Source organism: Gallus gallus, chromosome 3 (assembly GCF_016699485.2).
Source record: "Gallus gallus isolate bGalGal1 chromosome 3, bGalGal1.mat.broiler.GRCg7b, whole genome shotgun sequence".
In the NCBI taxonomy this organism is placed as follows: Eukaryota; Metazoa; Chordata; class Aves; order Galliformes; family Phasianidae; genus Gallus; species Gallus gallus.
The window spans coordinates 109,880,204-109,904,648 of record NC_052534.1 but is presented as its reverse complement, the minus strand read 5'-3'; the positions used below and the strand labels follow the sequence as shown (position 1 = coordinate 109,904,648).

The following is a 24,445-nucleotide window of genomic DNA, read 5'->3' as shown; positions in this document are numbered from 1 at the left end:
AGGGTTATTCCAGCCTTTGTGGGATGTCAGCACTGGAAGGAAATAGATCCCTTGGGTCAGTCAGAGGAAAGGCAGTAAGAGAGGCAAGTGTGCAAGATAGCAAAGGAGAACCATGTAGGTAGGACTGGGAGGTCTTCGTGCTTTGTGCACAACTAATAGAGCAAGAGAATGAGCCTGAGAGAAATCAGCATGAAGGAATATTCTCTGTACCCCTGGGTCCAGCTGGCTGAGCCCCAGAGCCCAGCTTGGTGCAGCATCGTTACCCCACCTGGGCTCAGCATTACTGGGAAAATAGGGGTTGAGCTGTGAGAAAATGCATCAACTGAAGCCTTAGCAAAAGGAAGCCAAAACTGCAGAAAGAAGTGTAAGTGCTGAGACAGCAGTTAGAAGTTCGGGTATTTGCGAGCAAAAACACTGGCACAAAAAGATAATGCTGCCCCACAAATAGCACAACAGATGGTAAATTGTCAAGAACAGAGACCTGCCTGCTCCTGAAATGGAGAGCAGCACTTCCCAACCCAACTGCTGCCTGGAGCATCGATGTTTAACCTTGAAATCAATTGAAGCGCTCATCTCTGTGCACCAGCCGATAAATAATTGCATTTATTCTGCTTGCAAAGTCCCTTTGAAAATGGTGAAAGACTCCAAAACAAAAAGGAGGAGAGGGTCATGGGCAGAAAGTGATGTTTGATGTAATATGAAACAGAGGAGTGCTGCTGCCAGGAGACGAGCAGGACCTGAGCAAACACATCTGACGTTGTTCTTCGATGTGTAGGCACATGAGAGACTTTGAAATCAGGCAGTAAAATCACACGGTGTGAGGGCAGAAGCCTGCTCTGGTCAGAAACAACAGAACTGCAGCTTCTGCTCTCAGTGTGAGTGCCTGCAAGGACTCAGTGACATACAATCACAGAATGGCCTGGGCTGAAAAGGACCACAATGCTCATCTCATTCCAACCAGCAGCCCAGGCTGCCCAGAGCCACATCCAGCCTGGCCTTGAATGCCTGCAGGGATGGGGCATCCACAGCCTCCTGGGGCAACCTGTTCAGTGCGTCACCACCCTCTGGGGGAAATACTTTCTCCTCATATCCAACCTAAACCTCCCCTGTCTCAGTTTAAAACCATTCCCCCTTGTCCTATCACTACAGCTGTACTTCAAAGATGAAATAAAAATTAGTTACCAATTACTGTCAAATAAAACCCCGCTATGATGTCAGCTTCTCTAGACAGCTTTGATGCAAAGGGGTCTTCCTGCTGCATGTAGTGTGGGAGGTATTCTTCCTGAGAGGAGGAGTTGCAGTCCGATGCCATCCCACTCATGTCCAGTTCAGTGTCTGCGAAAACAAACAAACAAACAAAACCAACAGAGCACACAATAGCACCCATCTGCCACCAGAAGTGGTGAAGATATTTTTCTTCATATGTAAGACGTATCCTCCCATCCTCATCTCTGTTCTCCCAGCTCCCAGGGCATTTCAGGATCCGTTTCAAAACTGCATAAGGCATCCAGCCATAGTTTGTTTCATGACTTTATTTACCCACAGATGTCTTGATTCGTATTGTAAACATTGCAGTAACCCATCTGAGCAGCACTGGGAAGCAGTGTGCTGCAGCACTCAACCCAGGGCTCCTGAGGCACCTTCCCTGAATGTCTGAAGGAGCTTCATGTTTCCAGCCGAGCAACCCAAGACTGAGGATCTAGGAAAACCAAGCAGGGCAATTTCTGATGTCTCAATAGATTTGTTGTTCAGTGTGCTTAATGCATACTGCACTTGTCTTTATCTATACACACTATTCTCATAATCCCAAGCAACTGGGAATTATCAGTTAGACAGTCCCAGCAATTTCTTCATGTCCTGAGGGGCACTGTGTCTACAGATTGCAGCTGTGTAGATTTCACAGTTAAGTGAAGAGACACATCCATAATTCTCCTTAGAGTTATTTAGATGGTGGGATCTAGTGCAAACAACTTCACGTGGTTTTGGTTACAAATATTAATGGCTATTATGGCTATGAAGAAGCACGAGGAGTACTTAGTAATAGACTCACCTAGGCAGGCTTGTTTCATTCCCTATTCAATTTGTGGGAAAATGGGCTATTGAGGTGAAATGTGCTGATATGGGGAGCCCCAGTATGGGAAAACCAGAATCTGGCAGACATCCCCACAGGTTACCTCTCCAGGACAGCTGCAACAGGAACTCTACCATAAGATGAAAACCTATTACAGTATGTGAAGCCAGCCATTCAAGTACTGTTTAGGATGTTCTGTGACCTCAGTTCTTCTTGTCAGTGGTTGGTGGGGCTAAGAGACAGGAAAGCCCTTACACCTGACTCCCTAGGCTTCCTCAGATTTTAGCTGTGGGACCTGGGACAAGTTATGAAGCTCTAAATTCTTCTTCAGCAAATTCTAAACTTGCAGGAGGCCTCAGCTAGGAGAGCCAGCCCTCAGCTACTGCTGGAGGAGGAGAGAGGAGAGAAGGTGGAACTAGCTTAGTATGGAGTGGGTCATCACCTACAGATGCCCTCTTCTTCATTCTGAGCAAAGCAGGACCCCACAGCAACAAGGCATCTAACTTTAGGTATGTGAAGTGAGCACTGGATGTCCATGTTTACACAACTGAATCAAGCTCTGTCTATCCACATTAGGATGAGGAGACTCACCCTCATGAGTAACTGGAAGTTAGGACATCTTTACCTATTTCAGATACTCAGGAGAGAAACACCAGGGTTGGATAAGATGAATCCCATTCTTGGTGTTTAGCTTACAGGGGCTTAAGGTTCAGAAGATCAGTGACATCTTTAATATTAAAAAAAGACTGAGAAATACTTATATGATGCCCATTTAAGACAAGGGGAGTATTTAACTTTACATTTTGTTTTTTTCTAGAGGGGGTATATAATAGTGCTTTTCCTGAAGAAGACCTATCCAACCCCCCTATCAGATACCTATGCTATCCCCTTACCTTCCATGACGGAGCTCAGAACACTCAGAGATACTCAACATTCCCTTGGAAATAAATAAATAAACAAATAAAATTAAAAGAACCCAAAACCTTATGTGACTTCAGGAGCGCTTTTGTCCATTCCCCAACCAGTGAGAATAAGCAGCCCAAGTTGCTCACTGCTATGTGGAGGTAAGCATAACTCTAGGAAACAGAACCATCTACTGATCTTCCTCTCCTTCCAGACATAACCACAGGCCTCAGTCTAAATTCCTAGTGGCCTTTAAAAAGATCCCCATGCTTTTCTGTCCCCCAGTATGCACAAACCTACAATTCTATATCACTGTGGCATGTGAACCATATGGGTGGTTGAAGTGATGCAGATGGAAAAGGACATGTGGGACCTGTCAGCACAAGTTGAGTTCGGTGGAAACAAGTACCAAAGTTTTCAAGTGCATGCTCCTTTCCAAACCACACTGATTCTCCCACTCAGCTCTATAGGCAGCTTGTGAGGGCACTATCATTGAGCTTGCAAGTACACATGAAAAAGTAGCTTTGAAGAGGAATTTCTGACTTCTTCACAAGCTGACCTCAGGCAGAAGCCCAGCCATTGCAATCTTCCACCTGCCTCATTGGGATCTTCCACCTGCCTCACTGGGATCCTCAGTCTGCTTCACTGAGGTCTTCCACCCACCTCTGGAGGAAAGGCACAAATGTACAAACAAATCACAGCCATGGGGTGGAGGAAGACTTCACTGCTGAGATGGGGCTGCTGTGGGTGACAGATCTTCCTTCTTTTCTCAATCGAAGTCCTTATCTGCTTGGAAAAGCTAATGTTATGACAAGCTAGTCCTATCTGGGTGCTGAAAAAGGAGAAATCCATTTATCTTGATTTTAAGCAGAGAACAATATCCTGTGGGCAAACATTTGCTGCCATTTTTTGTACGAAAAGAAAAGGGAGAATAATCTCTAACTTTATAGAACCACAGAATCACAGAATGCCTTGGGTTGGAAGGGACCTCAAGGATCATGAAGCTCCAACCCACCAACCTCCACGTTTCATACCAGCCACACTTGTTTCTGAAGTTCTGTTTAGGTTGTGGATGCCCCATCCCTGGAGGCATTCAAGGCCAGGCTGGATGAGGGCCACCAACCTCCACATTTCATACCAGCCCAGGCTGCCCAGGGCCCCATCCAACCTGGCCTTGAACACCTCCAGGGATGGATGGGGCATCCACAGCCTCTCTGGGCAGCCGTTCAGCACCTCACCACTCTCATAGGAAAGAACTTCCCCCTGACATCCAACCTCAATCTTCCCTCCTTCAACTTCCAACCATTTCCCCTCGTCCTGCTGTTATCTACCCTTTCAAAGAGTTGACTCCCCTCCTGTTTACAGGTCCTGGAAGGCTGCAATGAGGTCACCCCGCAGCCTTCTCTTCTCCAGGCTGAACTTCCAAAGAGACACACAAACTTTTCTCATTACTTTAAATGATATCTGGTTAATCTGGAATACAAGAGGTTTCAGACACACAGTCAAACCTAGCTTCATCCGATTTACACAAAAAGCATTCCAATGAGATGTGATTTAAATACCAGATACGGCTTTAAAATAGTTCCATCACCCTGATTAGAGTGGAAGTAATTGTGCCCCTGAAACGAAGTTGTGTTCAAGAATCAAATCTCACTTTTAGAGCATGAAAAGGCAGAAAGAGGATGTAATTAATAAGGCAGTGTAATCATTCTTCTTATCATTCCAAGTCAAGAAAAACCATAATCCCCATCAGCATTCTATTCCAATGGAGGTTTGGGTAAAAGAACAGTAAGGAGGGATGGGGATGGCTTTTAAACTATCAGGTGAAGGGTAGCAAACAGAGATGTACATTTCCCAAATGTACCAAGTTTGAACACCTCACTCTGTTGTTTTGTCCTATCTTATGTGTGTGCTTCCAAAGATACCGCAGTATTACAATGCCTTACCAAGGTCATTGTGTGATCCATACATGCACTGGTCTCCATTGCTTACAAGTTGCTGTTAGCCCCTCACACATATCAGGAAGCTACAGAGGGGTGAGCTGCCAAAACCAGGTTCAAACTATGCCTTTTTCCACCTGGCTAAGCTAATATGCTGGCAGATGCACACAAAACCTGAATACCACAATATAAACTAGTAAGAAAACAGTTACTAAGTTGTTGTTAGCTTGCCAAAGTGAACGGGAAAAGCATTTGTGTAACTGCAGAAAAATAAGGGAAATAAGCATCAACCATTTTCTCAAAGTCATCTGAAAAGAGAAAATTATGGTGTAGCTGAGAGGCAAAAGCCACTCGGGATGAGAAGGAGCAGAAAGCAACACATGCCACAGCATCACAGATACTGAGCTACCACTGCATGCTGCCAAAAAGTCATCTGTGAAAGTGACTGCAGCAGCAAAGCCTTACTGCGACTGCTGGACAAGGGGGCACGAGGGATGGATTATCTTCAAAGTCATGGACCACATATGGAATCATTGCAGTCACTCATGAAAGCAAATGAATTTACCAAGACGTAAATTGTAGAGTGAAACAAAAGATACCCATGGATACAGTGCATCTGCAAAGAGAGAATTAGCACAGCTCATTTTAAAAGAGTTATCACAGCTGAAGTGATAACATTATCAATTGTGTTAATTAGGAAAATAACTTTCTACCCTCTTGCGATATGTAATAAGTCTTAAAAACAATAAAAGTATGAATAATTTTATCGGAATGAGTGAAGGACAAAAGCTGGAAGTACGCATTAGTACCAGAGGGTACTGTTATCTTTCAAAGGGGAAAAGGGGAGTGATCTTTCTCTTTTCTTTGCCCAGTGATAATTATTTCTCAGATACTCCATGTAGTATGAATGCCCCATCCCTGCAGGCATTCAAGGCCAGGCTGGATGTGGCTCTGGGCAGCCTGGTCTGCTGGTTGGCGACCCTGCACATAGCAGGGGGTTGAAACTGGATGAGCACTATGGTCCTTTGCAACCCAGGCCATTCTATGAATCTATCATTCTGTGTGACCCCTCCTTGGCCAGCAGTCTGCCTGGCTGCTGCATTTCAGGAGGTACACAACAGTGAGCAGAAAACTTAAAACAACCCCAGAGCACCACCTTCCTTTCTTTCCTTTCCTCTCCCCCCCTAATGTAGCCAAAGAGACTTCTTTAAGAAAGACAATTTAATCTCAGTGGAGGTCTCAAGTCTGAAGACTCACACGATGGACTGGGATCAGTCTTCCCTTTAGCAGATACCTTGTTTAACCACCATTATTCTGGGGTAGATGCTCTCACTCCTGTTGAAGGGGACTCATCACTTCCAACAATTATTCCCCAGGTATTGACATTCAAACTGACGTTTCCCACCTTTCAGCCGAGCACCATGCTGCATCACACCAGAACGCTGCTTTCCTTTGATAACAAAGAATCGCAAAACTTTTGGAACATCCCCTGTTTGGATGTTGATATAGGGGAAATAGTTTACGACTACCTATCACAGATCTGCCCAACCAACATCACAGTGCAGCACAGGAAGGGCAGGGGTGGGAGAAAAGCACTCAGGTTTACGTGGCTCCCACTGAGGCTAAAGAGCTCTGCTGAAGGGGGGAACCTCAGCCTTGGATTAAAGACCCATAGAGGGCTTCATACTAAAAGTATGCAGTAAGAATTACTACTGAGTTTTGAAATTATGCAATTATTATAAAATCAAGGCCATAGTAAATCCACATTATGTGGATGTCTGCGTTGATATTTACATTAGTAAGCAAACCTACAGCAGTGGATCTGTAGTGCTTACAGCTGCTGTTGAAGTCCTGCAGAGGACCTTCATTTTTCCAGGTCTGTGCACTTTTTCAGCACTGGCATTTAAAAATAAAAGGAATAACAGAAATCCATCCTGGTTTTGTTCGGTATTTGTTGAATCCTCAAATAGACTGAATCCTCCATTGACTGAAAAGCAGAAGTTGTTCCGTAACACAACTGCTCCATCAAACACGGCAGGCATATTTGGGCAAGCACTGAGAAACAAACCAGTTCCCAAGGCTGGTTCCTTCTTGCTCCCTTGTAAGACCAGAGGACTACTTTGCAGCAGGTCTCCAACGACCGAGGTGTGGGAGCAGAGAGCCATAGAGCACTGCCTGCCCATGCACGCATCCGCCACCCATCCTTCCAGCACATCTCATGCTGAAGGGCCACAGTGCCAGTGAAATTAGATTTAAAGCCACTAAAAAAGGACACCAATTTGCTGCGTCTTATGAGAAATGGACTCATGCTTGTTCTTGTGTTGCAGGCAACTCATATTTAATTAATACGAACGATCCCACTTTTAAATAATATATTCCTTAAGATGTAACTGTTCCACTATAGCTAACCTCAGGACACTCAAAATCCAGACTCAGGCTCTATATAAGCGCAATAGCAACTCTCAGACCTTTTGAGACAAGAGACAGAGGAGGGGTGAAGGAGAGAGAGAGATTATAGGTAGCTGTAGCTGTTTGGTGGAACCAATGCCATTTTGCCAGCTCTGCTCCAATTTCACTTCATTCTCTCTCCTCAGTCCTTACAGGCATTTCACAAAGTCCTTTGTGGTTTGGCCATGCTGTTGTGGGCCCAAGGAAGACAGGACACATCATCCCCATGTCTTGTAGGAGAGGAGCAGACCACGAGACAGCATCTCTTTCCTGATTTCTGCCTCATTTAGAACAGAACCAAAGAATCATCAATGGAAAAGATGTCCAAGCTTATCCAGTCCAACCGTCCACCCATCACCAATATTTCCCACCAAACCACATCCCTCAGTACCACATCTACACAGCTCTGGAGCACCTCCAGGGACAGTGACCCACCATGTTTCTGGGCAGCCCATTACAGCACCTGACCACACTTTGGGAGAAGTTTTTCCTAAAAAAATTCCTATCTATTCCTATCTAGGAAGATAGATTCCTATCTAATTTCAAAGTTTATTTGAGGGTCTGTTTTGCTGTATCATAAAATCATAGAATCACAGAACATCTTGGGTTGGGAGGGACCCCAAGGATCATGAAGTTCCAACCCCCCACCACAGTCAGGGCCACCAACCTCCACATTTCATAGCAGCCCAGGCTGCCCAGGGCCCCATCCAACCTGGCCTTGAACACCTCCAGGAATGGACGGGGCATCCACAGCCTCTCTGGGCAGCTGTTCAGCACCTCACCACTCTCACAGTAGCTCAACAAAAGAGCAGGAAAACAGGCTGGAGAAGACTTCAGAGAAATGGGCACTCCTTACTGATGGCTGTTACAGAAGGTCACCCAGGCAGTTCTTCAAAGCTTTAATAATGCCCATCTCAGTGCCTCCCTTGGTAGATATTTCCTGAGATTAGTTACAGCTGTCACACGGAGAATCACCTCAACCCCCATCATTAGATCAGAGAGATCCATTTTCTCTCACATTCTTACTTTCGATCACTTCTGCAGATGAATAACATAAGTGATTAACTCCACTACTTTAGGAGCACAGTTAATGCATATTCAGTAATTACTGCTGAATTCAGCCTTGATAAAATACTTGTTATTGCAGACTGAGGTGTGAGTGGAGCTGTGTGCAGGGAAGGACAGCTCAAGAGCTCCAAACAGGTAACACACATCACAGAGACGTGCACTCATACAGTGACAGTGAGCAAGAATTGGGCATCAGCAGTCCTCCTTACGAGGAAAATCTTTCATGCTCAGAAGCCAGAGTACAAGGAGGAAAGGGGCTGTCCCCATGGCACCTCCTTGGGGCCCTCTGGCACACTGAGATAGAACAGATGTCCAACATGAGTACTGCTGCCCACAGGTGTCAGAGCTGTGCTCTGCTGAGTCAGTCCTGCAGGACAGTCCTGGAGCCCCACAGGCACACAGAACTCTGGCAGCATGTGCCCGCAGTCCACTTCTTTATCTCATAGAAGGGACTGGGCCATCCCTTGAAGCCTAATGAGAAGGGAGCAGAGCAGGCATTTCACAGGATGCAGAGAGGTTGCAGAGGATTCACTGAAGGTGAGTGTTTCCATGGCACAGAGAGCACTGTGGCCATGCAGCAGGTTTCACACTCCTGTTTTTCTGGTGCAAAAAGCACAGATGTGAGCAGCAGCACCAACAGAGTGAGCCTGGAGAAAAGTGGTCACAGGAACTGCTGGGTCAGAGGGACAGAACACATCACCCAGCAGGGACATGTGCTGGCAGCCAGCATGGCACCACACAATGCACTGCAGGGGACAGCACGGCCCACAAGCTGAGCTAATGCAGAACCAAAAGGCACCCAACACACTGTGCTGCAGATGTACATGCAGCTCCTGGGATGCTTTCAGGTGCAGGCTTGCTGTGGCAGAAGAAGTCCCTTTCCTCAGTTTCTACATTGCTGTCCGTTTGTCCACCAGTGTGTCCTGGTGACACACAAACCTTCACCCCATCTTGGGCAAGGATAAGTATTTCTGGCAGACAAAAACCCATCTGTTCTGATCTCATATGAAACATGAAAACCGTACCATAATCATAGAATCACAGAATGGCCTGGGTTGCAAAGGCCCACAATGATCATCCAGTTCCAACCCCCTGCTATGTGCAGGGTCGCCAACCAGCAGACCAGGCTGCCCAGAGCCACATCCAGCCTGGCCTTGAATGCCTGCAGGGATGGGGCATCCACAGCCTCCTTGGGCAACCTGTTCAGTGCGTCACCACCCTCTGGGGGAAAAACTTCCTCCTCATATCCAACCTAAACCTCCCCTGTCTCAGTTTAAAACCATTTCCCCTTCTCCTATCACTATCCACCGTCATAAACAGCCATTCCCCCTCCTGTTTATACGCTCCCTTCAAGTACTGGAAGGCCACAATGAGGTCTCCCCACAGCCTTCTCTTTTGCAGGCTAAACAAGCCCATTCCTTACTTTGAAGCCAACTGATAACCAATAGCACAACAGTATCAATCAGATAATCTGCATCAGAACGAACCAATCAGTATTTTATTCCCCTGATGCTGCCCAGAGCCACAAGCAACCTGTTCTCTTTCAAATTCACCTTGTAATACTGGCAATGTCAGACCTGCACACACCTCCACAAAAGCTGCAAACAAATACACAAATAACATTAAAGCATCAGTCCCCAAACGCTGATTTTTCTCCCAGTGCTGTGTGCTGCCCAGCTGTGTTACAGCACGGCACTGCCCCAGTGAATGCACAGCACTCAGCAGCCCCAGCAGCGCGAGTGGAGGAGAGAAAGAAAGAAGAGAAACTGTGCAAAACTTCCAGAAGCAGCAATCATTTCAGAATGGTTCTCCTGTCTCTTCTGAGACCGCATCCTAACGACTTCATTCCTGTGATGATTTATTCCACAGGAAAGAGGAGAAAGATAGAATGGCAATCAGAGTGCTAACGAAGCTGCTTTATAGCAGCTGGCCCGGGGAAAGCTGGACCTGGATTGAGGATACGGTGTGCACACAGCGCAGACACCCCCTGTGCACGTCTGTGTGCACTTTTGCACCTACACTCTGCACACACACCCTTTCACACCTCCCTAACAAGAAGAGCCGCAGGACCGGACGTACCTCACGCACCAACTCCACGCAGAGCATCCCCCCGAGCACCGCAGCTTTAAGTCAAACCCAAACCGTCTGCAACAGCGTAAATCCACGGCTCCTTTAGCGCTCCGAGTTCTACAGTTCAGCAGACGGGGCAGAGCGGCGCTGAGCCCCGCGCAGAGCCGACCCTCCGTCCCGCCGGGCGCAGCTGAGGATGCTGTGTGCCCCCTCCCTCCTCCCAGCGGGGCCGCGGCTTCTCCACCTCCCCGCAGCCCACCCCGCTCCGGAGCTCCCAGCCCCGCCTCCGTCCAGCCTCGCTTCGCACCGTCCCGCACCATTCCGGGGGATGGAAGGGTGCAGAGAGATAGCTGTGAATAGGAAACTGAAGCGGTACTTTAATGACATAGATCAATATAGGGTAAAACACTCCTCTTTCGCTTCAAAAAAGAAGAGAAAGGAGAAAGGAGAAAGGGAGAGGAGAGGAGAGGAGAGGAGAGGAGAGGAGAGGAGAGGAGAGGAGAGGAGAGGAGAGGAGAGGAGAGGAGAGGAGAGGAGAGGAGAGGAGAGGAGAGGAGAGGAGAGGAGAGGAGAGGAGAGGAGAGGAGAGGAGAGGAGAGGAGAGGAGAGGAGAGGAGAGGAGAGGAGAGGAGAGGAGAGGAGAGGAGAGGAGAGATCATTACGAATTTCATCTGTGTCGTTCTGTCCTCACTGAGAAATTAAAGAACTGTACCTTAGTAGTAAAGGAGAAAAAAAAGGATGGCAAAGCAGCAAAGGATAAGAGGAAGTGATTCCAGAAGTGAGGAGGATCTTCTGAGCCGAGGCAGAATCTTACAATAATCAATAGAACCACAGAATCAGCCCAGTTGGAAGAGACCTCTGACATCCCCAAGCCCAGCCCAGCCCACCCCACCTGCCCATGTCCCCCACTGTCACATCTCCATGATCCTAGGACCCCTAAGGGATGGTGCCCCCAGCACTCTCTGTGCAGCCGTGCCTCTGCCCCACTGCTCCTTCTGAGATCAAATTGCTCCAGATATCCAACCTGAAAAGGCTGGGTATGGCTCCCTGGTGGTTACAAAGTACAGAAAAGCAGCATATTCTCTCTTTTCCAGCAGCTGGGAAGTGTATGCCTCAGGGATGCCATGCTATAACCCAGCCAGCAGCCACGGGCCGGATGCAGTTAACTCACCCAGTTAGCCAACAGCCTCACCAGCCCTGCGTGGCACTGAGCAGGTGCAGAGCTCCCAGCCCATGAGCACAGAGCATGGAGGGAGGGATTGTGAAATTCCACAGTGACCTTCTGGTGGACCCAAAATGCTTGCATGGCAAGTGGCATGGGGACCATCCACTGAGGAATGAGTAGGAACGCAGAGCTTCACACTCAATTGACTTTGAAGCTGCTTTGCAGAAATTGCTCATCGTTAAAGTCATCTTTTATTTACAGGATGAAGAACCAGGGCAGAGAAAAATGAAAGACATCAGCTTTTTTGAGCAACCAGTTCTCTCTAGTAAGATGTCAGTCTTCCAGACAGTTGGGGTGTGCCAGATCAGGGGTAGATGTCCGAAGAGCTTTCAGGCTGTGAAGCTCCAACAACTCCAGAAGCAATCCTGTGATAGACTCAAGAGAAGGATAGCAGGTAACTTGGCAGAGAGGCCCTAACACCACAGCATCCCATGTCTCCTCACCTGCACCACCTGCACGTGGAGGTGGGAAACAGCAGCACTCAGTGAGAGCTAAAGGGAGTGGTACAGCACAGAAGGGTCAGGATGTCGGCAGGGCAATGAATGGGTGAAAAGGAGAGGAGAGAGATGGGCCTCATTTATAGCACCACTAAGGGCCTTTGGCATTAGGAGACAACAGGAACACAGCTGTTCTCCAAAGCAGTACGAGCAGAATTGGCTTTTCTGTGTTTCCACTGAAGCTTCTGAACTTCTCACTTCTATGGAGGATGATATTCATCACTACGGAGTCAAACAGCAGCTGTTATAAAGTATAAATTGAAGTCTTATCTCCAGGAAAGCCTTTGCTTTCCCAAATCACAGAAATCATGGTGAACAAGTCATGAACCATAGAATCATGAAGGTTGGAGAGACGTCTAGGATCACCACGTCCCCCCTGTGTCCCCATGTGCCACATCTCCGCAGTTCTGGAATACCTCCATTGAAAACAAAGCAGTAGTGGAAGGCTGTAGTGAAGGAGAAAAGAGTTAATTCCCCATTGCAAGTGGCGTTGGTGAGATGATGTAGCAGTAAATGACACACTCAAGTCCCGATCTTAGCTCTCATCATACCTGGCCCTGACTTGCTTGGCTTGCATAACAACAACAGCATAAACACATCTCCAAGCAAACCTTAAAGTTGAAGGGTATCAGAAGAAGCCATCGCCGCCAGCTGCAGTGCTGGTAACTGGGGCACTTGGCAGTGCTCTGCCAGACACCTCAGGAAAGCATGGCATGAGAAAGGAGCTTAGAGAAGAGGGTCAGCAACAGAACCGCATAGCCTCTATTTTACTATTAATTACATCAGCAATTCCACATCTTTTATTTTAATTAAACAATTTTGGTTATGAATGCACGGGCGTTATTTTAATTGGACTAGTAGCATCTTCTGCCTTATTTCAATTGGACCAGAAATCACTTCTTGTATGTGTGTACAAGGTCCATAGCAATAATTTAAGTGTACCAGAACAGGCTTAGGAGGCAGTACCAGTGCACATCTTCTGAACTGATCGACAGACCTGTTTAGGCACTCAAGGCTCACTGAAGGTGTAAGAATAAAGATGTAAGTTGTGAGACTTATGCACTTCCAGCTTGGCTACATACAATGGCTTGAAAGAGGGGAATGTGAGTGCAAGAGCCTCACCCATCAGGATGTGTCCCTCTGAATTACCCTTATGGCACTTGCACTCTCTCATTAAGAAGTAGATGCCAGGACTTATTAGAGGGCAAGGCAGTGTGAACCTCCAAGTCATACATCATGACATGTGACAGAATGAATTAATCCATCCTCTCTCGGGGCCTCATCTTCCAGCTGCTAACACAAGTTAACTGAGTCACTGGCTGCACTAAATCTACTAGCATCATTTGGGGTGATATTTTAAATGTTAACACTTGGACACAGTTTGCCAAGTGGAAGAGCTGTGCACATGCCCAGACCTTCCCAGCTGAGATGCAGCCCGGTGATGGCTTCAGTGCACCAATCCACTGACAGCAGAATGAAAGCTTTGGCCAGAGGTTGCTGGGAAGCAGCAGAGATAGCAGTGTAAAACAATGCAAAATAATACAGCAGAAGGAGGATTTTCATGGCTTGAAAAGACACGGCAAGCAGCTCAAGGCTATGTGCAGTGTTTGCATGGTCTGGTAACAAACCCTGAGACCACTCCAAAAATTCCTTGTGTCCAGAGAGCAGAAAAATACTCATCTCTGAACTACTCATGAAGTTCTTTCTTGGAAAAGGTGAAATATGAAGGCCCCCTCTTCTAAATGGAGAACAATGAGGATGACTTTACAGGAAAGAAGGAGGGAGGTGGCAGGCAGCATTCAGAAATACTGTTGTTTTTTGAGGAAGAGAAGGTCTAGGATGGATAAGCAAACAACAACGTGGGGAGAAAAAAGGGTTGGTATATGTGTATGATAGCAGTGCCAACTAGTAATGCCTCCTTACTACACCACAACCTCACGGCTCCTTCTCATCCACAGATTTCAGATGAAAATTGTTATATACCACCAACATTCCTTTCTTCGTGCATTTTGGATACCTGGATTTCAAGCAGCCCCTGTGCTGCACGAATCCCAGTTGAGCATTCAAGTGGACAGTGAACAGTACAGCGAAAGTCACAGTACAGGGAGAGTGAACAAAAACAAGAATCTCATCTTTTGGCCTCAAAGGCAAGTGCATGCTTTGCAACGGCCCGTCTGCGCCTGCTCATTGCCTTTCAGCTGGAAGTGTCTTGCTGCAGAAGCTGTTATTCAAGCTGTGATGGTCTGTATCCAAAATACCACCATTACTCAGCAAGGCACAAACTAATTAAGATTTCTCACTAGCAGGTTTTGGTCACCAGAACACAGCCCTGTCCCTGTACCCGTTACAGCTCGCTGCACGCAGTGTCCATTTTTTTGAACAAATAGGTCAAGTCAAGCAGAAAGGTAAAATATGTCCTTGTTCTTCCATCCCTAACCACACCTCCCCTCCCCAGAACAAAATCTCATTCTTCTTAGCACAGAATCCTCAAGAGACATCAACGTTTTCCTGGAGGAAATGATACAGAGAGGGTATCGACGTGGGACCTTTCTCCTAATTGGTGCGGAGCAGCCACTTCCACTGCTGCACAACAGCTCAGCCTGCAGGAGTCGCATCCCAGCATCTTAGCTACAGAGATGGCCTCAAAGTCATTGCTCTCTTGTTTTCTGCCCATCTTTGTCCTCACCTTCTTATCGACAAAGTTCTTCAACCCCTTCTCTGGATCTAAACCCTCCTTGAAAATCCGACAGCCCAATCCTCTCTTTCTTGCACTAAGCACAACCTTTCTCACGTGTGTTATCCTGAAGTCTTTCAGGCACTTTTATATACCATGAGATGGGCCCATCAACACTGATCTCATATCAGTCACTGCAGATGAGCAGGCAGTGTGGGTCTCACTGCTGCCAGAGGTCGTTCCACCTGTCCACAACACCCACGGCTGGAGGTGGTCAAGCAAACTGCTCTCTGCACTGTCTGTTTTTCTGGGATCAGAGAACAAAACAACCTGTACCAATCCCACTGCAAATGTAAGCTGTCTCTCCTTTAGCCTGCATGTGGGAATATTTTTCTCATCCTACTACGTACAAAAAATACGTGATCCATCAAGCCATTAATTCTGCCCCCTGGGCCTGCAGAACTTACCAAGGGTAACCTTAAACGAGGCCATTGCTGACAGTTCAGTCTGACCATCTGGGTATGTCCCACAGCAGAGCCCATGTCAGGCAAGGACAACACCTCGGGGTCCTCTGGTTTCAGCTCATGGTCCCCAGTCTCACAAGGAGACAGACATGCAAGGAATGAAGCAAGCATAGCTACTTAATATTTCATCACTCTGAACACCTCTTGTAGATAAGGATGAGACAAATAAAGAGAATCCAGCACGTTCCTCACAGAAGCATTCCAAAGAGGAAATAGGTTCAACAGGAAAAGAATGGGAAAAAAATATCCTGACATTTTGAAATGAAAATTTCTGCAGTGAAAAAATGCTTCACCGCTCATATTTAATTTCTTTAGCCCTGAGAATATACATTGCTTCAGAAAACTGAATGACAGGTAGGTTGCTGAGCTCACTACTTGGGTTCTTCAGAAAACAAAGACTGCCCAAGTTTCACACACACAATCACACAGATTTCCCCCATTTATTAATTCCATCCAACACAGAAATGAATGGAAACCTCTGATATAAGTATAACCCTTTTAATGTTTTCAGGAAGTAGCAGGAACATAGATAAAAGGGATGCTGGACCACAACTCCCAGGAAAGAAAGCAGAATTATCATTGGTAGTCCTATTCGTGGATGGAGGCTATTGTGGGTATCAGTCTTGGTTTAGCGCCTCACCTCTGAGACACTGAACACCTCAAGCAACAGAAACTCCCATAGTTCTGTGTACAGTATTTCTCTTTCAATGCTCACTAATGTTAAGAAGCATGGGCAAAAGACAGCAAGATCGATTTAGGAGGAAAAAGGAAGATGTGCATTTTGGGATGGACAATGGGAAACTGAGCCTCACTGATTCCGCTTCTCTTGGGAAAAAAAAAAAAATTATTTAGGTCAGTAGGCTGGTAGACTCTATTTGGATTGATAGACTCATAAAGGTATGTAGACCCCACGCATAAAATGAGAGATGCATCCACAGAAGTCTGGAATAAAAGGCAACATAAAAAGCAGAGCTATGAAAAAATACAAGATATTAAAAAAAAAAAAGTTGTTGTTTAATCTGAACTGAAAACTATTCAAGACAAATCTCTAAACAGTGCCAAACTGTGTAGAAGAGTGAATATATTTCCTTCCTGCCTATGCTAGAGTGGACAAGAAGGAAACAGAGGGAGCATTTCCTCCAAGAGGCCGATATCAGACATCTACCAGTGAAATGGTTTCTGAAGAGCAGGGGGCAGAGACAAACTCAGTGGGTTCTCACGTTCCTTGCTCCCCTTATTTTATGTCTGTATAATGTAAGTATATCTGTTTATAAAAGCAGAGCATATGCCACTTAAATGTTGAGGCAACCACCACAAAAATAGGGGCTACCTGTCTAAATAGAGCAAGCACTTTTTAAATGCATATTGAGTTATAGTAGAGACCAAAGAGTAAGCAACAGTATTTGGTGGACGTGTGTCGACTTGCACTGTAAATTTCTCTGCTTCGTAAGATGAGTTTAAAGAAGCATTCCAACATGTCTGTTGGCAGTGATTAGCCTCATGAGGGCTCCATGGTAATAACCCAAGTTCAGCTCCTACTGGATTCGAAACATGAAACTGCCTGTTGGAATCCTGACTTCTCACACTTGATTTGGATTCACTCCTTCCCCAAATAAAATGAAATAAATTAGCCCTTTAAATGTTTCCTTTGATGGAAGAGTTCCTTCTGAATTCAAAAGCAGACACCCTCCAGCAATTTCAATAGTGATTTTATCTAATTCCTAGAAATTGTGAAATCTTCATAGAATCATAGAATCGCTCAGGTTGGAGAAGACCTTCAAGATCATCCAGTCCAACCCTACCCCAACCATCCTACCCTAACTCTAACAGCCCTCCGCTCAGTCATGGCCCTGAGCACCACATCCAAACGGTTGTTAAACACATGCAGGGATGGTGACTCCACCACCTCCCTGGGCAGCCCATTCCATTCTTCTTATTATCCTTCATGATTTTAACATCCGTAGACAATAATGTGTGTCGACCTGGATGTGGTTTTGGGTAATCTGGCCTTGCAGGAGTTGTCCGTACCCATTTACGGAGGCAGTGGAACTGGATGGTCTTTAAGATCCCTTCCAGCCCAAACCAGCCTAAGATTCATTCAAAGACACTCATAGGTACTAACAGACTTAAGCCAAAGAGCACTGAGTTATGGCAGAACGGACGGATGAAGATGTAACCAGAAATCACAGCCATGCTAAACAGCTAAGCCTAGTTTGATCTTCTAAAAGTCAACAAGAACCCTCTGTTCTTCTGTCCAAAAGCTTCTCTGGTGTGTTTCTCACTGCAATGTAGAGTAGTATAGTAGAATACTGTCAGAGGGACAGAGAAAACTTCTGTTCAAACAAGAGGGCCCTCTCCACTCACTGGATTAATTTTACAGTCTTCACACTGTGATGACCTCAAGTCCCACATCACAACCGAGTAAAGCTCCATAAAAATGTGCAACTTGAAGTGTTATCCTCTAAAAATATTTTCTTCCTAAAGGAATAAAAGATGTGGAAACATGCAAACCCATGATGGTGGATAAACCTTCATCTTTACAATTCCCAGCATTCAGAAGAGGTCTACTTATTCATTTGAAATCCATCACTGTTCACAATCCCTGTCTCTAAATGGTGACACATTCATGTTGTAATCTCTGCTGGGGTGTGAGCAGAGGGCTCAAAATTATAACGCAAGCAAGAACTCAAAATATAGTCTACCCAAGAAGCAGAATATGCTTTAACAAATAACGCCTTTGTAATTGCAATGGCAATTAATTAATGGCACAGACTCACATACTAACCAGCCATTGATTGACTTGCTTAAGTTATTTCAAGGTTATCAGGCATAAATTATATATACACCGGGTGACTGCATGCAAATATGTGGTTCCAAAGTCACAGCCCTTCTCCAAAAATAAATGCATTTTCCCAGTAAAGTTTGGAGTGAAAAAGAAAGAAACTATGAGCAAATTCTCTCTGTTACAGAAAAACCCAGTAAAAACTGGAAATGCAGATCGATCAGTCTGGAATGGCATGTTGGGAATTTCTCCTTGAAATAAGAACAAAAAAGTTTTCTATTACTATTAAGGGTTATTTCCCCCTGAGTGATTATAGCAAAAGTGAACCATACAGATAGAATCACAAAACTGCTGCAAAGAGAGGTATAAAACCATGTTTGAATAAAGCATCCAGGGCATAAAGCATTTTCCTCCACTCCTGAGAAGCTAAGATGGAAAATATGAACTCAGCTTTGTGGTTTGGAGCAAGGTTGCAAAGCAGTGCCATTAAGGAGAAAGCTGGGTAGCATGTAAACCGCACACAACAGGTAATAGGATCATCGTGTGCTGATGCCGTATTGCTTCTGAGTACTAGCATGTGCTGTAGCTCACAAACATTTGTGAAGGGTGAAGAAATGTATCCTGGGCTGCATACACCGGGGGATGGCATCAGGCAGGGGGGAGGACTGTCCCCTGTGCTCTGCCCCTTGTAAGGCTGCCAGTGCTTCATCCAGGCTTGTGACCCCCATCACAGGAGGGATGTGGGGCTGTGGGAGCGGGGCCAGAGGAGGGCCAGGAGGATGTGAGAGGGCTGGAGCACCTCTATATTGAGAAAGGCTGAGGGAGCTGGGGGTGTTCAGCCTGGAGAAGGGAAGGCTGTGTGGAGAACAGAAGGGAGATTTAGGTTAGATATTAGAAGGAAATTTTTTACTGAGGGCAGTGAGGTGCTGGCACTGCCCAGAGCTGTGGTGCCCCATCTCTGGAGGTGCCTGAGGCCATGGTGGGCCCTGAGCAGCCTGAGCTGGAGGCACCCAGCACATGGAGAGGGGAATTCGGGCTGTGAGGTCCCTTCCAAACCAACCATCGTATGATTCTGTGGACCGGAACTGGAACTGAAGCTGAAGCTGATCTACCCAGATGACTGAAGTACTTACAATCATAGAACCATAGAATGATAGAATGGCCTGGGTTGAAAAGGACCACAATGCTCATCCAGTTCCAACCCCCTGCTATGTGCAGGGTCACCAACCAGCAGCCCAGGCTGCCCAGAGCCACATCCAGCCTGGCCTTGAATGCCTGCAGGGATGGGGCATCCACAGCCTCCTTGGGCAACCTGTTCAGTGCGTCACCACCCTCTGGGGGAAAAACTGCCTCCTCATATCCAACCTAAACCTCCCCTGTCTCAGTTTAAAACCATTCCCCCTTGTCCTATCACTATCCACCCTCGTAAACAGCCGTTCCCCCTCCTGTTTATACACTCCCTTCGAATACTGGAAGGCCGCAATGAGGTCTCCCCACAGCCTTCTCTTCTCGATGCTGAACAAGCCCAGTTCCCTCAACCTTTCCTCATAGAAGAGGTGCTTCATCCCACTGACCATCTTAGTGAACTGGACCCACCTCAGTTCAACCTCGTGCTCCAGAAGTCAGCATTCTGTCCAAGGTAGTGCACAAGTGTCACAGATAATGTTTTAATTTTCTACACCAAAGACAGCACCCATTTAATTATAGGCTGCCCACCTCCCTCTTCAACCTCCTTGATGTTTCTGGAGCCCTGAAACATGGCTGAAACATTTCTCCATTTCCACAGGAGAATATTACAGAAGGAGGTACTTTATCTGCACCTTTATGATTGCACTCTGGTTTTCTTGGTTTTGCTAAACAAAATAAAGCTTTGTTCAATTAACACTTCATCAGCAAAAATTAGTGCATGCCAAATCTATGCTGAAGTTCAAGATCATTGGTACGTATGGAGGATTTTTCTGAGAAAAGTTCACAGTCCGAAACGTTGCCTCAGGAATCTTAATTTAATCAAGTCAAAGGACATCCTCCCCTAAAGAGAAATAGGATAATAATAGGAAGAGTCACTTCACTGTATATTTCAGAAGAAAGCAAATACAACACTTGTAACTCCTCCTACATAGGACATGGCTGTGCGATCCCCACAGCGTTAAACGTTCAGCTGATGCAGCCATCTACCAGAGTGGCAGAGGTGAGATCATGCATGAACTTGTGAAGACTAAAGGGTGCTTCCATTGTTTTCCCTGAAGAATATTTTTTAACATTTTTCCTTGGTCTGCGATCACATCTGACATCAGAGCGGACACCCCAAAGAGGAAGGATTTCATAACATCTGAAATAGCACAGAAAACCTTAGAAAATAATTTCAGATGGAGGATTATTTGTATATTTAATCCAAGAGGCAAATCAGCAAAGTTACATCTGTCCATATAAAGGAATAACAATGTGTCAATGCTGGTGGAGGGTTAATTAGAGAGGATCCTAATTTGTTCAGTTTGGACAAACATTGGCTAAATCTGATCTAAGCCTTCATTCACGCAGGCACCAAATTCCACATAAGAAGGGCCTGAAACTAATTCAGGTGTCAGCAGGAAAAAATGGAACAAGAGAGGAACAAATGGCCTTCTCAACATCTGCTCATAACCATGCACAGTGCAGGGAGCAGAACTGGAGGTGGCATTTGTTACTGGTGTTATATTCACCAGCTTGGATCCAACTGTACTGCTCAACTGACAAAATCCCCCATTGGTTACATGAAAATCCACAGAATTTCAGTCAACCCTTCTGTTCTGTCATGTCCTGAAGTTTTAACATTCACTAAACAAACAGAAAGAAAAGTCACGAGTCTGGTATTGGACAACATCCACACTAAGACTAACAAAATGGCACGCACCAGCAGCAGACATCCTTGTGTAAATACCCCTGGAGTTCCTTCCTTCCCTTCCCTTCCCTCTCCCTGCCCATGCCCTGGAACCATCAGATGAACACAGCACCATGGGACAACCACATGGACACAGTGCTGTGGGACCAATGGATGGACACAGCACAGTGGGACCAATGGATACACACATACAGTGCTGCGGGACCAACAGATGACTTTTCCCTTGAGCTGAACGCAAGGCCTCCATTCCACTTCCCTTGCTCTGAACAGTTGGGTGCATACATTTTATACCAGAAGGATCAAAGTGCTGTATATGAAAACAAAAGAGATCACCTGTCCCTTTGGATGTGTTGTTTCTGGTGTTCTTTGTTTGGTTTCTGAATAAATGAATGGGAAATAGCTAATATCTTTGGGTTGATGCTCAAAGACCTTCCAGTGGTGAAAATCCTGATGTATTGGTTGAGGATCTGTTCAACAAGGAGGGGGGGGGAAGGGCTGCTATCCCACCCAATAAGTATTTCTGTAGCTTAGAAAAAGTACCTTTTGCATTTCCTCTGAGCAGACGATGTTGGCTGATAGCTGAGGTGGGGAGGCCGATCTCGGAGCTCACGCTGCAGATTCCCCAAGGCTCTGTGCTAACACTGATGAAACGGGGGAAATCTATGACATTAGGATGACAGAATCCATTATATTTGCACCTTTGGTGGCTGTCTGCTCAGGAAAAAGAAAGTGTGAATGTGCCGAGCAAGATGACTTTGACTTTAAAAATAGCTTTTATCAAGGTCATGCAAGCAGCTCAAACTTTTAATTGCCACAGAGACGGTCTCCACACCCATAACTCACCTCTGGTTTAACATGAGAACGATGCCATGGGGTGAGCAATGTCCTCTCTGCGCATCCGGGCAGGTAAAGGTGGCTGCCCATTTCCTAAGGTGTTCAGCTCACAAGGCAGCACCAAACCGTAGAAGCATGGAATGGTTTGGGTTGGAAGGAACCTTACAGATAATTTAGTTCCAACCCTCTGCCAGGGGCTGGGACACCTCCCACCAGGTCAGGCTGCCAGGAGCTCCACTCAGCCTGGACATGGGCACCGCCAGGGGTGGAACATCAGCAGGGATGGGATGAAAGGCACACGAGAGGTGGCTGTAAGTGAGGCATGGAGCATGTTTGCAGAACCAAGCTAAGAAGTGGGAAAGACTGTAAGAGCACATCTCAAACCCCATCAGAAAGCTTCCACAGTGGCACAAGTAAAGGGTAAGAAAAGCCACCATTGTGTTCACATGACAGAAACATTAATTACTGAACAAGGATTCAGATTTGCATCTCAAATTCAAATCTGTCAAAGTATGTGGAAGAGCTGCTGTCACATTTTCTCATTACAAAGTTACATTCCATTCTTATGAATATGCTTTATTTCATAAGAATATTCCAATTCTTACGAAACATTCAGAGTGCTCTGTCAACAGAAGGTTAGGATTTTTTTTTTTTAAGTAAAATGGCTTTGATACCTGTTTTCTGTATTCTGTATTTTGCATTCTGTGTTATTTGTTATTTCCATACATTCATTTCCCACATGGCTTTCCTATTAAAAATCCTTCTGTCAGCCCTTGGGGAAAAGGTTCTTGCCTTCACCTCGGCCCCTGCAAGAAACTCCTGCCTCCATCTCTGATGACAAAAATTAGAACAGGGTAATTTGTTTGCATATTTCCTCTTCCTTCTCTTGGACAAGTGCAGGAAACAGACAGCCCCATCCCTGCACAGCTCAGCCACGCACGCTTGAGCAGATATCACAGATTTGCCACTGTCCATGAACTGGTAAATTTTAATCCCATCAGAGACATTTCACTTCATTAGTTTGGTTGATTATTTTCAATAAATCCATGCACATAAAACCCTATAAATGTGCAAAACAAAAGAACTTATTCCATGCATGGCCCCTACTGGCATTGCACTGACAGATGTACTTTGTTAAGCACATAGAAAGGCTGCAGAATGCATTTTGGTACATGCATGTACATACCCTCACCCTGAAGTCAGGTGTTCAACCAACTAAACATATTTCCTTCATACAAAAACCTCCCACTTCCTATCCGTATAGAATCTTAATAAAAAATGTAAAGGTAACACACCGAGAAATGCATTGTTTGAGGAAATAAAATCATGTATTGTACCTGAAAGGTGCTACAAAGGTACGAAGCCAGGGGCAGCACTAAGAACTTCGTAGTTCAGTTGCTCTATGGGAGAAAGTAACTCAGGCTGTACTCAGAGAGCCTCTGAGTGAGCAGTCCCACAGCGTGGCTCAGAAGTGGATGTCAGTGTGCAGTTATTGTGTGCAGTGTGCAGTGGTTGACTGAATGTGGGATATTTTGCAGGCCAACACTTCCCACCTCTTCCTCACAATGGGTGGAGTCAGCGCCTTCCCATTACCTTTCAATGGGGAGGAGACCCCACAGGAGAAATACAGAATCACTGCATGGGGAGTAATTCTGCAGGAAAGGCTTTAGGTTCACAGAGCAACTCAGGAGTAGATCAGAAGAATGCTGAAATTCAGTCAGAACTCACCTCAAATATGAGGGCTGCTACAAAAGCAATGCCTCCTATTTCATCATGCCAGTCCACAGTGTCAGAGGCAGACGTTGGTGGGATGGCAGTGGAGGTTGAGCCTTCCCACCAATATTCCATTGCATGCTGTTGCTGTGTGACAGATGGCAGCAGAGGGCAGTATGACAGAATGGCGTCTGACATGGGAGTGAAGATGGAGCAAAGGGGTGGAACTGAATTCCTCCATGAGGAAAGAATGGCACCCACTGACATTCACTGATGCATGGGAATGTTTTTGGAGAGCAACCAGAGGGTGTGAGCACAGTGAAAGTTGGACTCCATGGGCAACATTTCCCTCGCAACGACGCTGTCACAGCAGCTGTGGAACAGGGGGTCACCTCCTTTGGGGCAAATTTTTCCAAGCATGGCATGCAGGTGCTTGGTCATCACTGGTAAAAAGGCACAGCTCATGGTGGTGATCACATTTTAAAGTACAGCAAGTTCTCAGCTACAAAACACTATCAAACAGCATTATTGTGCTCTTCGTAGGTGTTGTAGTTCCACAGAAATAAATAGGAGGCACTACTTTTGGAGCGAGGTAGATATTATTTTCCAAATCAATATTTTGTCGCACTGAAATCTCCATTTGTAACTCGCACAGAGGTTGGGTTGAATGCATGCCGAGGTGATCTCAGTATAAGAGCAAAACCACTGGAGCTTTGGACTGCGTTACATTGGGGCAATGATTTTCTCCAGTTGCCCAGGTGGTTCTCTCAGACGTACAGTTTGTTTTTCCCCCTTAGGATGATTGCACTGGTGTGCAG

The 24,445-nt window shown here is 45.9% G+C and overlaps 1 protein-coding gene across 3 annotated transcripts in view; it reads right to left on the bottom strand.

Annotated features, from left to right (window-relative positions):
* OPN5 (opsin 5) overlaps window positions 1-24,426 on the bottom strand; it is a 41,031-nt gene extending 16,605 nt beyond the window's left edge. Inside the window, exons 1-2 of one of the 3 annotated variants that reach the window (XM_040697309.1) lie at window positions 21,621-24,426; window positions 1,183-1,335 (exon numbers count right to left, since the gene is read on the bottom strand). In XM_040697309.1, coding sequence (XP_040553243.1) covers window positions 1,183-1,321 — 139 coding nt within the window. In that variant the 5' untranslated portion in view covers window positions 1,322-1,335; window positions 21,621-24,426. 3 annotated transcript variants of the gene reach the window in all.
* Between the last annotated feature and the right edge of the window lie 19 nt (window positions 24,427-24,445).